Source organism: Ostrinia nubilalis, chromosome 12 (genome assembly GCF_963855985.1).
Source record: "Ostrinia nubilalis chromosome 12, ilOstNubi1.1, whole genome shotgun sequence".
NCBI classification, from domain to species: Eukaryota; Metazoa; Arthropoda; class Insecta; order Lepidoptera; family Crambidae; genus Ostrinia; species Ostrinia nubilalis.
The window spans coordinates 15069599-15084668 of NC_087099.1; the positions used below are offsets into that span (position 1 = coordinate 15069599).

At 40.7% G+C, this 15070-nt stretch overlaps 1 protein-coding gene across 1 annotated transcript; it reads right to left on the bottom strand.

The window, feature by feature from the left end:
* Positions 1–1984: 1984 nt before the first annotated feature.
* LOC135076625 (carbonic anhydrase 7-like) lies at positions 1985–11368 on the bottom strand. Its single transcript, XM_063971049.1, has 11 exons — positions 11294–11368; positions 10095–10142; positions 9655–9831; positions 8333–8459; positions 8174–8272; positions 7776–7883; positions 7399–7501; positions 6901–7013; positions 4120–4243; positions 3416–3588; positions 1985–2902 (listed from the first exon to the last, which is right to left on the bottom strand). Exons 1-11 carry the CDS (start codon positions 11328–11330, stop codon positions 2872–2874), a joined length of 1140 nt encoding a protein of 379 aa, XP_063827119.1. The 5' UTR covers positions 11331–11368; the 3' UTR covers positions 1985–2871.
* Positions 11369–15070: the final 3702 nt, after the last annotated feature.

Consider the following 15070-nt stretch of genomic DNA (forward strand, 5'->3'; position numbering starts at 1 on the left):
CGTAGAAATAAAAGATTCGATAAGGCGATTATCACACTGCACCGCGCACCGCCGCGGTCCGCGTGATTACATATTATTATAACGAATCCCGCGCGCAGACGCGTTGTCAGTGTATTGTGCCGCGCGTGTTTTCTATACAAACTGAGGTACTTGCATACAATGATTAAATCTGTCGTCCCGCGTACCGCGGCGGAGCGCGGTGCAGTGTGATAATCGCCTATGTGACCTGACAACTCACAAGAAAAACCTTGTATTCAACTAAAGAAATGAATGATTTTAAAATAATAATGTATTGTAACGATACACAAGCATTTTAGCTAATGTATGAAAGGAAATAATTGTGATAATCTTTTCTTTTCAATACCTTTAACACTGTTATTTATTTTATTGAATGTTTAGCACAACAATCACTAATTATGTGGGCTGTATTATAATTTATGTATTAGTTAAATTTTGTATAGTTCATTGTGACTGCGTGGTTAATTTGAATAAAAATCAGAATAACAAAAATCTTAAAAGAGAAATCTTGTACGATAGGTTAATATAAAACAGACACACGAGAAACGGTGAACTGTTTTAAGTTTTTGACAACTTTCCCCTTAGACTCTGTATTTGGTAATATTGGACCTGGTTGCCGCGCTCATTATCTCTAACTAAATTATGAAATTAGAGGAGTACAGCTATATTTGTGAGATTTGGTGAGACATAATATTTTATGTCAAATGAGACGTCTTTTTTCTGTCAAATGTAACTGACGGATTTTGTTTGACAGTTGCGATTTAACACTATAGATGACCCACGCTGAACTGTCCCACCAAACTCAATGACAGGGGGGCGCTACCATCGGTCAACTATATGGTTTCCAACATGGCAAAAATCTGAACCAGCGATCCGGTATTGACAGTGGCGCCCCACTGTCAATGTCATCGACAGGACAGTCCAGTATTTTGGAACTATACATTTGGTACCTTATTTCCTTACAGTAAGTTGTAAAAACAATAAAATAGAACTCGCTATGCCTGATTCAGGGTTAATAGTATTTTATCGTAGAACGATGTTAATTTCTTAATTTTATGTGTACTTGATTTTTGTAATGAGAGATTATTTCCAAGGACTAGACCGACTTACACTGTGAGAGTATTTGTACATTTTCTAGTATCCTTTGCTTTTAGGCCAGTAGAATTAAACACAAAAATTGATTAAATCGGAAATAATTCCTACAAAAGACTTTTTTGCTTTAATGGCTTCATTGGTTGCCCATTAAGACTCTCCTAAGTTTTCGACTTCGACGGAGTTGTGCTTAAGTGGTGGGGGCCCCCGAAAGGGGCGTTTTTTCGGTTTTCCGGTTATACCGCGTAAAGGACTTACCCTATCGAAAAGTGGTCTTCATGACGGTTAAAGGGCACTTAATCCTGCATTGAATAAGACCAAGGAAGAGGGGATACAAGGAAGAGGGGCAGCCACAGTAGGTAACACAGAGTCGTTCAGGTGAGTGCCAGGAAGAGGTGCAGCAACCGCAGTTAAGGAACGGCTGGGACGAACAAGGATAGGCGCATCAAGCTCGTAAGCCTTGATAGGGTTACACTAGTTGAGGTGGCCCTTTTCAAGACTTGGAAGCCTGTGGGTAACAAACCATTGGACGTGGAGAGGGTCATTAATTATACGTATATTTTCTACTTTGCCGAACTATAGCGCGAGAACGGTTTGTCCAAAACATATGAATTTGGTCTTATTCAATGCAGGATTAAGTGCCCTTCAACCGTCATGAGACCACTTTTTGATAGGGTAAGTCCTTTACGCGGTATATTTAACCGGAAAAAAGAAAAAATGCCCCTTTCGGGGGCCCCCACCACTTAAGCACAACTCCGTCGAAGTCGAAAACTTAGGAGAATCTTAATGGGCAACCAATAAAGCCATTAAAAACAATAAAATCTTTTGTAGGAATTATTTCCGATTTAAAAGCTAATTCTACTGGACTATTTCTTTCTTCTTCAAAAACTGTGTGGTCGATAAAACTTATACAAATTGTTATTTTTTGTCACGCGTGATATTGTGTACATTGGGAGAATGTATAGTTGTTAATATTATTTAAATAAACGACAAACTCTTAAAAATAGTTTTTATTTATGAAATAATCATTAATCTAGATTTATATACAACAATTTCGCCTAAGATGCTTGGTTTTTATATTGTCAATGATTACTTATCTTGTCTTTTACAATCATATTCTTTATGTCATAAAATCCATAACCCAAACCAAAAGGCATTGATCATATAAAAACCGAGCCTAAAGGATATTACCGGAGGAAAACTAGCATAATTATTGTTTTGACGCTTGAAACAGCCTTGATCAGTGAAGATACAGAAGTCCCAGAGGATTAGCTTTTAGGAAGTCTACATTAGACAGGATTTGCTTAGCTAAGAATTCGCTCACAGTTTTTAATAATAACATTTTAGTCGATTCATAAAGGGGGACAGTAACATGTTCCGTGACACGTGAATACTTATACACGTGAATATAATGTGTAGCGTGTAATCACACGCAAATTGATTAAGAACTTTATTACACGAGAACAAAGTTCAAAACGCGAACTTAATGCTATCTGCATTGTTATCTACTTGGTAATTTTGAGGGATATTTTGCCCAATTGATCTTCCTGACGCCGTTTATGTTGTTTGGGTTCTATCTTTCACTGTCGCTCCAGTTGGCATCTCACTTTGCGTGAAAAAGATAGAAACTTTCGGAACTTCGGATAACGTTGTTTGGGGTACGGTAAGAGCTAAGCTTCAAGTTAATTTCGATTATGACTGAATTGCTCGTCTTCCTCCTGGTTTTTTCTGACTGGTTCCTTACTTTCTGAAGACCTTATTCTATCGTGACCTCAATCCTTTTGACATGAATCTGAAACAAATAATTAAAATTATGTCTTTATTCTATGGGTCCTCATTTTTCGCTTTCTTTTTGTGCTCTGTTATCGATGCGCAAGTGTAGTGGGTACAGGAAAATAAAACACCTTTACACACCTTCTGCAAGACTCATAATGTCTAGCTACGACCATCACCTAAGTCTGTGCCATAACAAGAATGTTAACAGCATTGTTGTGTTCCGGCAGTTGGAGGTAAGATAGCCAGTTCCTTTTTGTGTTTAAGGATTCCGGGTGAAGCTCGCTTCCACCTTTGACCTGATCGTCACTTTCCAGCACATAAGTCACTTTTCATGCAGGCCAAAATTCAATCGTTGTGAATAAAAATAAAGTTTCTACTCACGAAGTAACATTTCTGAAGAAGTCCGTGACTAGTATGACGACGTCATAAAAGAGTTTGAGTTTGACGATCTGCGGCGGCATTGCAGGTATAGTTTTTGTCACGAAATAACATTCCTAAAGAATAGATAGTAGGTAGAGTTTTTACTCACGAAGTAACGTTCCTAAAGAAGTCCGTGACCAGTTTGACGACGTCATCGAAGAGTTTGACGATTTGCGGCGTGTGCAGCGACGCGGAGACAGGCTTGAAGACTACGTGGTGGTTGAGCTTCTGTAGCGATCTGAAGTTGTGCCGGCCGACCCCTACTTTGCCGAACATGCGGTACTGGGGACAAATGAGTCATTAAGCTATATCAAATAAAATCCGCGGTCAACATAAACTATGCAGTATTGCAGCAACTTCTGTCTGATAAAAGTGCGCTCTTCAGCATACTTTATTTCGAAATTTCCAATCTATTGCCGTAGACTATTTATGTTACGTAAGAAGCACGATTTGCCTTCGCCTTTTGCCGGCTCTTTTGCATTGCGACTTTTTACAGGGAACCGAACCAAAGTGAGTGAACAGGCAGGAGAACCAAAGTGACCGACATAGCTCGCAGAATTGCTAAAACCAGATAGCATGTGTGAACCATGTGTGAACCACATAGCTCGTAGAGACGATGGCCGTTGGGGCAGAAAAGTTCTCGAGTGGCGACCACGGGCTGGAAGACGTAGCGTGGGCAGGCCTCCTACTAGGTGGACCGACGATCTCGCAAAGGTCGCGGGAAGAGCGTCATAAGTAGTACCTACTAAAGATACTACATTGAAAATTCATCCTGGAATCGATCCCAGGACTCTGAAACAGGTTCCAACTCACGTCAGCATCGGACAGAAAGATGGGCGTGTCGAATATGATCCAGATGACGGCCTCGTTGCACTCCGGCGACGTGAGCGAGCCCGCATATGTGTAGTATGACTGCTGGTTCGGGCTTAGCAGCTTTCTGGGAAGAGAAGAAGAATATTAGACGTACAATTTTGCAGCAATAGAAAAAAATTAACTTTGATTCCAAGGATAAAGGATTTCTGTTCGAACTGTCCTAAAACATGTCAAACTTGTTGATCATCATCATAAAGCCTGTATGTAATGTAGGCGCTAACCAGACGAAGGATATACTCGTACATTAAAAACGACAAATTATTATAGAAAACACTCCAAAAGGTACATTAAACACATAGCTCGCAGAACTGATGGCCCTTGGACAGAGAGTTCTCGAGTTGAGCCACTCACTGAAAAATGCATTGTGGCAGTTCATCCATTCGGTAGTGGACCGCCATCTGGTGAAGGCATTTGAACACGGGCGGCTCTGGGCTGGTTGTTGTGGAAATCATTAAAAGAGATTTGTCCAGAGGTGGATATCTCTTGGCTGAAATGATGATGGTAAGAAAACTATTAAAGCATAGAGCACACAGCCGTAAGCGTAGGCGCAGACCACCGATTTTTAGTCGGCCGATAGTTTAGTCGGGTAGATGATCAGTATGGGTATGTATGGATGTGCGCAAATAATGATTTGGTATCGGCCGATTCTTCATACAAATTGGAAGCGGGCTCAACTACTTATCGGCCAACTAAAAATTGGTGGTCTGCGCCTAGGATAAGAGCGTTCAAGACAGTTAATTAATTATTTTTTAGTTTTTGATAACCCTCGAACCTACTCATGTGCTTACCTTTAGCTCCAACCAATTCATTATGATAACTGGTTTGTAATAAGTGCCGACGAATTCCTCCACTTGAGCATCTTCCTAATTAAGTATTCCGTAAACGGTTTCCTTGTTAAAACTGATTAAGACGAAATTGTCAATTAACGGGCGTAGGTATAAAGGAGTAATGTACCTCGCATATTACCTACTGAGGAAATGCCAGAGCGTACGTTTGTAATTTATGTAAGTAGGTAGGTATACATTACTAGGGTCTGTCACCCGCTGCTATATTGGGGTGTAGGGTGACTCACGCCACAGTTGGTTTGCATTTTATGAAAAACTTAAATCAAGTTAAGCTACATATTCTGCGGTGTGAGCTCCGAATGCAACGAGAACGAGCTCAAACTCGATGGGGCTGTGTTGTTTTAGTGCGGGAATTTCTATGGCTACCTTCCAACTCTATCATCAGACCCTGGTTACCTTATAAGATTGAAGTACTCATTATTACAATTCAAACGAGCACATGGGCTTGTGTCGTTTTATTGTGGAGTTTCTTCCTTCCTTTCAGCTAAATTATCATCAGATCAACTCCATGACATCATAATATTATTGTATTATCACTTGATTTACACATCAGTTGAATGGAAAACCGGCAAAAGGGTCTTTAATTTGCAAGATTTCATTACAGACACCTGACAGGTTAAAGTAAAAAAGCTTGTAAAAATGAAAGCCTTTCCCCTTGAGGAGTCATCATCATCATCATTTCAGCCACAGGACGTCCACTGCTGAACATAGTAGCCCAATGATCTCCAAATCGCCGCCACATCTTGAGGATTGAAGTTACTAAATTCGTCTGAGTGAAGGTAGCGTCGTTGGAATTTATAACGTGCAAGAAAACCATTTAATTTCTTTAAAAATAGCCCCTCTTCGCCTTACGGGCAATAAGGAAGCTTAACAAGTGGTAAGAATGCTAATATGGTAAACGCTTCTCCGGAACTTTTATGTGGTTGACATTCAGAAGATAGGTACGACGGAATTGCATGCCATACTGTACCTATGGAAAATTACGATGTTCTTATTATTTTTGGTACCTTATTTGTTTGCTACATGTAAAAGCTCACAAAAGGATAAAATTGAGACTGATGTGTAGAGTAGGTAGGTGCTTACTTTTACTTGTAGTTGATAAACTTGATAATTCATTGATAAAATCCTAATTATAGCATTGACCTTCGAAGGCAAGAATTTCAGGAGCGGCAACTCTAATAGTAGGTAATTTATTGGCAGTTATCAATAAAATCATTACAAGACTTTATCTGCGACATTAATTGGCGTTTTGGATTAAAATGTAAGTAGTCATACCTAATACCAGTCATTCTTATTAGCTTAGTCATGAATGTTTTCATTTTTTGGTCAAACTTGTGACGATGAAACTACTTGGTCATAATATCTCTCTCTAGCTACCTATTATGTATTTTAAAAATTCAGAGGACTATTCTAATAGGAATTATTAAAAGGGATTTAACATGTCTACAACCCAGTCGAGTAAACTGCGCATCTAGCAGCCGTGACGTCACATCGACGCTCTGGTAGAGCACAGACGGGGCGAACGCGGGGAGTTGTGCGGATAAGTGCGAGGGAGTCGCATTCCAGCATGGTACGCCGTTAACTCGATCGGGTAGTAGGCTGAAAATGGCGTTCGTACTCACGTCATGGCAATGGGCAGGGCACATAGCAAGCAGAACTGACGGCCGATGGGGCAGCAAGGTTCTGAAGTGGAGGCCGCGTACCGGAAAACGTAGCATGGGACGTCCATCCACAAGGGGAACCGACGACATGATAAAGGTAGCAGGATGGCGCTAGACGCAGGCCGCTACCAATAGATCAGCATGGAAATCATTGGGGGAGGCCTATGTTCAGCAGTGGACGTCCTATGGCTGAGATGATGATGATGATGACTCACGTCATGTCCATCAGGACCCCGCTGATCCTGTCTCCGGTCTCCAGGAGCTTCGGGATGTACTGCATGATCTCGTCCGACGCCTGCTGCTGTCGGTCGTCCAGCTCTGCCTGGACCTACGATAGATTTATTTGTTAGGTTGAACTCCAGAGTGAGTGAAGTTGGTTGGCTTTACAGGTTCTTCTTTTTGAGCCGTCGCCGTAAGCGTTCGACTTGGCACTAGGATTGATCGCCTTGAATCAATTTTCAAGGCGAAAGTGAATAGATCCTTACAGGGCAAATATACGTACCATCCTAGACTGCATCTCACTTAATATCAGGTGCGATTGTGGTCAAATACCTGCCTCGTTATGCATAAAAAACATATTTTGAGACACACACAAATCCTACCTAGGAACTGAGCTCAGAACCATTAAACTGAGAGAGTTAACTCTCTCAGCTGTGGACTTATAACATAGAGGCGATGAAATACTTAGTGTTTATGTGTGATTTTCTACTCACGTTGCAAAATACAGAAATGATGGCCAGCCCATCCTTGCTAACCAAAGCATCTCCCACGTTGAGATCCGACCGCACGTGGACGAAGTGGATTTCCATGGGAAACCTGGAAAGACGTAGTAAAGTAGTGTAGTTAAAATCTAAGAGTTGGCTTGTGTCTTAGAGGCAGGTAGAGAACCATGGGTGGAAGATGTGTTTATTGCCAGGAACTTGGCTTATAATTTTGTAAGTATAAGTTCCTGGAAATTACACATGTTATACCGCCCGTGGGTGTCGGGTGGATGGACTCATCGCTCTATGAAGCTGATTAGCTGAATGCACTGGGTGCAGAGTATCTGGCCCAGTCGGCTCCTGTCTGGATTATCAAGAGCATGTCTCACTTGATCCCGTTGACGGAGTGCTCGGACAGCCAGTGGAAGTGCAGCTTCCCCAGCGGTCCTCCCGTGAGCGTCGGGTGGATAGCCTCCTCGCCTTCCGAGCTGAATGCACTAGAACATTGGTTCCCAAACTTATTTGAGACTCGCCCTCTTTCGACCATACAAAAAATTCCGCGGCCCCCTTCTAGTCAAGATTATTTATTGGTCGTATCGAGCAGTCAGGAATGCATTCTCTCAGCGGTCGCTGGTTTTTTATACTTGTAAACAAATGGCCCGCGCCCCCCTTTAAAGGTCTTTGCGCCTCCCCTGCGGGACGCGCCCCCCACTTTGGGAACCAATGCACTAGAAGGAGAGCGTCTGGCCCAGTGGCTTCTGTCTGGATTATCAAGAGCATGTCTCACTTGATCCCGTTGACGGAGTGCTCGGACAGCCAGTGGAAGTCCAGCTGCTCCAGCAGTCTGCCCGTGAGCGTCGGGTGGATGGCTTTCGAGCTGAATGTACTGGATGGAGAGTATCTGGCCCAGTCGGCTCCTGTCTGGATAGTAAAAAGCATGTCTCACTTGATCCCGTTGACGGAGTGCTCGGACAGCCAGTGGAAGTGCAGTTGCTCCAGCCGGTAGCGGTGCTCCAGCGGTCCTCCCGTGAGCGTCGGGTGGATGGCCTCCTCGCCTTCCGAGCTGAATTGCACTGGAAAGAAAGACGCCCGTGTTCAAAAATGATGCTTGATTCGTTCGTTCGATCGTTTCAGCCGAAAGACGTCCACTGCTGGACAAAGGCCTCCCCCAAGGATCCTTCCCTTGATTTTAGCGATTCTGCGGGCTATGTCAGTCACTCTGGTTCTCCTACGAATCTCCTCATTTCTGATTCGATCACGCAGGGAAACTCTGAGCACAGCACGCTCCATCGCCCTTTGGGTGACCTTGAGCCTTCTTATGAGGCCCATAGTAAGCGAACCACGTCGCACGATGCTTGATTAAGTCAAGCAAATCGAACGCACAGCGTTGAATAGAGCTCTGTGATTGGTTCATGTGTACTGTGAGACCTCATAGTAATGTTTGTGAATACGGGCGTGACTCTAGCTGGAAAATACATTAGTGGTTTTCTAAGTAGAGCTGCAGATTGAATGTTTGGTAATTACTACGCTGCGGTTTGGACAAAAATAATATAAGTAAGCCTACTGCAGTTGAGTAGCTACTGTATTTGTAAAAAGACCTTCAAAACTACAAAGTCCATTGGGGAGGAGAATGAGCGTCCCTAGTGAATACATTGTGTTAGAAAACATGTAGGGAGTTCCTACTTAAGAGTACTCAATATAGTTAGTGTATAATGATGATGTACTTACCTATATTTTTGCATACCTACTCGCAATGAACCCTATAGTTATGTAGGACATGGTTAGGTAGCGTTTAACAGGTGAATCCCTTTCGATAGCATGCTTATGGCACTTATAAAAAACTAAATTACTTACTCACTGTAAGTGTTGCAGATAAGTATAAGTAGGATTGGATAGATACCTACATTCAATTATCAGAAACTTATGCTTGACATCCTGGATGGCCACTTGAACAGTAAACAAAACAGTAATGACTATTAATTGAGACAAATCCAAACCATTTTCAACCGACTTCAAAAAAGGAGGAGGTTCTCAATTCGACCCGTATGTTTTTTTCATCAAAGTATTTGCATCCCTACAGATTTTGCGGACTGTTATATTTTGAAAAAGTCTTTCTTATTTCCCTTTAAATAACATATATGAAAAGAATAGCTTTCCAAGTCGAAAGGAATTAAGCAAGAGTAGGCTGAGCGTTGATGAGTCAGGATTTTTACCCGACTGCGCCAGAAGGAGGGTATTTTTTTTCTGTAGATTATACGAAACCCTCACCAGTATGTCCATTATTGATCCCCGATACCAGCACGCGGTGGTACCCCGTAAACTTGAGCTGGCCGTGTTTGATGAACTGCTTGGCGTAGTCCTTCACCACGTCTGCTGTCCTGATGTCGATGGGCGACTGCCGCTTGCCGCCCTCTTTGCAATTCACCCCTGGCCAGTTGGTTTCATCTGAAAACGGTCTTGTGAATCGTCATCATCGTCATTACAGTCACAGGACGTCCGCTGCTTTAGGCCTCCCCCAATGATTTCAAGATTGGCCGGTTGGCAGCGGCCTGCATTTAACGCCTTCTTGCTAATCTTACTTGAATATCTCACTAAGTATTATCTGAGCGAGGGTGAATAGGCATTTACTGGGCAAGTAGGTATGTAGATAAATAGGTACTTTTGGTATGCATAGACTTAGAATTAGATGTGATTGCGGTCAAACTTACCGTCATAAGTCCAAAGGGGTTCTTTAAAAGTTGTAGAGACGACGATTTCTGAAAAAAGAGTAACAACCATTCTTTTACTTTAAAATAGTACATAGACTTAGATATTTTAAAAATGCATTAATGTTTTGAGCCACATTAAACTTGCAACTTGGCTCTTACCTCGTGCATCCAATTTCGTTCTCATACGAGTTCCGAAGTAGGTCAACACCAACAGTTGTGAATATGATACGAAATAGGTTGAGCCTGGTGTTTGTATATTCATAGTATGTATCATGTAGGCGTATCTAAGAGTTATTTTTCAGGGGGGCCGAAACTGAATTGAAGCTGCGCGGGGGGTGCGTTTGAAACGCATAAAGTATGTAGATTTACTGTTTTAAGATTTTCCCCTAGCTATTATACGCGCATGTGTATACATAATATATTAGGTTTTGTTGAGTAAGTAAATTATTATCAACAAAAATGTGTCATCAATAACTTCAAGTGTCGACCTGGACATTATCAGCAACACTGAAAATCCTCAAATCCGTTGCATACCAGGTAATTTGGTACTGAATCACTAAATTTTCGGATAATCGGTTTTAACAATGCATCGGTAAATACAGCGCATTGTAGGATTAGTTCAGGGACCAAAGTGATCGATTTTAATACTAAATCCGCATACCAAATGCATTATTATTCAGAGATGACATTAAAGAATGGAATTATCGATAAGAAACGAAAGCACAACAATATTAATAATATTATAAGAGTTTTAACCGGACGTTGTGACTCATTATTACTGGATAATTAGTAAGAGACCTATAAGTATGTAAAATTTTCAGCAGTAGAAAATATGGCTACTGTCACAACAACGTCCGATTTTTCATTATATTTATTTTCTTTATATAGGTGCTATAACTTAAGACCATTGGACGATGGACGTGATCTCTACACAGGCTACTTCAAAGTCCTTATTTTATATGCTTAAACAATAAAAAACTAAAAAAATTGCTGGCCCTTTAGCTTCAGGCTCCATGAGAACTCACGCGAACTTAGCATAGAAAATTTCTACTTACCCCACACTACTATAAACACATAAATTTAACACCAATTACCGACACATCTGATCACGACCGTAGACACTGCATTATCAATCAGGCACTCCTACACTAAAAAGTGTTTTTACCACCTAACCCATAGAAAACAAAAACATAACCCACCAAAACACGTCATAGCAACAAATATGTATCTTGTCATAATTCCGCCAGCACTGGTCCTGATCCCGTTCTGAAGACGAATAAACGAGAACAATGGGCTAAATTCATTTATAATGATGTAAGAAAGTAACAACATGTTTATAAAACATAATTGTTTGTCATAATGTATCACCGATTGAGATGCAACTGCTGACCGCGGAAATGCAATGTGTTGGCTGTAACCTCGTTCCCAGGAGCATGGGATGGGATGAAATTTGAAGAGATAATGGGCATTTAAATGTTAAGCAGAGTGCAGAGAAGGTGCTTTGTCAGTTGCGGGGATCAGTTTTATATTGAGGCAGGTAGTAGCGGTAACGAAAACTAGTTACAAAACACAAACTATGCTTTTATTATGTCTCACACGCCCCTTTGTTGTACTCTAGAAACAGCGAATTATTAATTATCAGAAATAGATTTCTGTGACAAAAGATCTAAAATATAGGTACATGAGTATGACTACGGCAGATTTTTACCCGACTGCGTCAGAAGGAGGGTCATAATTGAAGGTCTTGCATATCGTCATAGAGGTCCAATATTGGATCGGAATGCAGTATATCAGTGCATCCCGTGGACGCGATGCGATTGGCTAAAGTAGATAATAGGCTGGCCCCTCGACTATAGCGGGGAAATCTAGCTCAGACGTCAGCGCCTAGATCACTGCAGGCCCGGACTTAGGTTCAAAACAGAAGCCTCATTTATGTTATACTAGCTTTCCGCCCGCGGCTTCGCCCGCGTGGAATTTTGTCTGTCACAGAAAAACTTTATCGCGCGCGTCCCTGTTTCAAAAACCGGGATAAAAACTATCCTATGTTCTTTCCCGGGACTCAAACTATCTCTATGCCAAATTTCATCAAAATCGGTTGCGAGGTTTAAGCGGGAAAGCGTAACAGACAGACAGACAGACAGAGTTACTTTCATTAGTTGGGATTCTACGGTAGGGGTTCAAACAACAATAACAACCATATTGGCCATCATAATTGTTCTTCAGGCTGTATTTACTCTAGTATAGGATATGTCTCTCCAGACATAGCTCTACCCATGGACCTATAAAAAAAGTCGGACGGATTCTCATCAACAAAATACTGTGACATTAGGATACACCAGCTTGCCTGTACGTACAGGCCGGCACGCACACATTCACACCCTGATACACCACTTCGAGTGCAAACTTCACACAGTTGACACATTTAAGCAGCAAAAAAACAACACGAATACGACATGTCTTGTGTGATGAAATTGTGTAAAAACCGTTCTGTTCGAACAAACAAAAATTAAAGAATCACATTTCACAGGCAAAATAATAATCCAATCACTTATTTCCCGACATTAAAATATTGAAATTAATTGAAATCAAACGTCATTCACTCGAAAAAATAATACGTCAAAGACCAGTGTTCTCAGTTATTTACGTGGGAAAATTACCCGAAATATGGGAAATTAATAATAATTTTAGGACTTTTTAGTTATTTAATACGCATACTATGGAAATAAGATAATTTATCATAATAATTGTGTTTTAATGGGATATATTTTCATAGGCAAATTTGATCCTTCCCAAAAATGTGGAACTGCAAAATTCAAATTTTCTTACATTGATTGCAAGTCAGTGTCAGGTTGTATGTTAAAAAAAATATATCAGAGATAATAATAATATATTGATGATGCAAGATTATGATTATAATGTACACAAGATTCGTAATTTGTAACTGCGTGAATCATTTTTGATCAACATTATGTACATAACTACATACCCTGACACACTGACTTGCAAACAATGTAAGAAAATTTGAACATTGAAAATTTCGCGCCTACCTCAATGCATTCACCTTTCATCCTTTTAAAATGGCACGGAATAATTCTGTCTACATTTCCAAGTGACATCTGCCGATCTATGTTTTTCTTAAAATAAATGGGTAAAATGTTTTGGCTAACATGGCATCCCTAAATTCACTCACACAATAGACAAACGCCAAAATTTTGAGTCACAGTTTTGTGTTAGCGCGAGTTCCGTCCGCCTTTTTTTATAGGTCCATGGCTCTACCGGATGGAACACACTGTTAAATACGAGTTCTACACGCACCTGTTCACACGACTATACGAGCTCTATGATGCCAAGCCAGTTATGGGCTAAGATTCTAATAATCTACAGTAGGTACTCTCTTTTTGCACTAGCTTTACTATGGGTTATCCAGTTTCTCCGTCAGAGTACCTACCTAAGAATACTTACACGACAGTTTATCAGGTCTCTAGTATAAGTTTGTACCTATGTCTTTATTGCGATTCGAATCTGCCACAGTTGCATTCATGACGTTGAAATACTGTACATAGGTCAGGCAATCAAATAATTTCATCAAATTCAAATTGTTTATTACATGAAATACATCATCATAATTTCCAAATGACCGGTTGCTGGTCAAATAATTTAATTAAAACAAAATCTGACTGCCTGAGTGCAACCCTGAGCGTCCGGCAAACTAACAGCTAACAGCCCGCCCGGTCGAAACAATCCACTTAACGGCAGCTCCTGACCAACTTATAAACTACTATTTTATTGGGATATCCTTCGTCTTTAAGGCAGGGCAATTTGCACTTCCTACAAGTAAAGTTATTTTCGCACGACTAAATCGTAGGTGGGAGACTGATGACCACTTAACTGGGCCGAATATTATTGGTATAGTACGGCCATATTTTTTTGTTTTACACAAAGCTGCACTGCACTGAAACCAAACCAAAATCAGCCAAATCGGTCCAGCCGTTCCCGAGTTTTAACGAGTTTTGCAATTCATTTTTGACATTTTGACAAACACGTGTGTTTGCGCTACTTTTAATGAGGGTTTTCGCGATTGAAAAATCCGCCAGATGGCAATACGTAGACGCGAGGTCCAAATGCTGCGTGATTGGTGGATTTTGACATATCTCTCAATGTCATGTCAAAAATAAACAATCATATCAATCAATTGCCATCTGGCGGATTTTTCAATCGCGAGAACCCTCATTACAACTACCACGCGTAATTCAAATTTGGAACACGCCGTAGTTCGAAATTTGAATTATGCGTCAACTCGTAATTCGTGACGTCATGCACAACGTCATGACGTGACGACGTGCGGTCCTACCATAGACTTTTTTTTATTCCGTTGAGATTCAAACTGTGTGTATTTCGTGCCGCATAAAATAAATTGTGATAAATACCCAGAATGTGGTGATTTGTGGCTGTGATCGGATTCCTAGGTTATTGGAAAGTGAAGAATAAGGCGCGTCTGCCAGTGAACGATTTTTTTCTTCTCCACGTGGATCCATGAGAAGACTCCTGGTGCTCCAAGTAAGTGTCCCTATCGCTTGTTTGATTTGATGCGGTAGTGTTCAGGACACGCAATTTGTTACTGCAATTTAATGTTACATTTTACTGAAACCCGTCATTCGCATACTAATTTATTACTATTAAAAAAAAAACTCACATCCTAATAATTGCAATTTTGCAATAAAAAACGATAAACGTTTGATAATGGCGGCTTTCAATTCAAGATATTATCCAGTCTTTAAGTATATTGCTGAATCGATAAAGATAAAAATACTATCGATCTTTGTAGCGCTATACTTTGTTATCAATCTTAACTACTTTAGAAGCTTTAGATAGTAAATTAGAAATTACGATCGGGTATAAACCGGTTCAACTTTTAATTATTGATAGGATGTAGGTACTAGAGGATTGATTGAGGAAATGGACAGGGCGCAAACCAC

Coding starts and splice junctions, on each gene's coding strand:
- LOC135076625 (XM_063971049.1), bottom strand. CDS start 11,330: ATGACAAGATACATATTTGTTGCTATGACGTGTTTTG. Junction 7,884..8,173: donor CACTCCGTCAACGGGATCAA/GTGAGACATGCT, acceptor CCAATGTTCTAG/TGCATTCAGCTCGGAAGGCG. Junction 3,589..4,119: donor TCTTTCTGTCCGATGCTGAC/GTGAGTTGGAAC, acceptor ATTTGTCCCCAG/TACCGCATGTTCGGCAAAGT.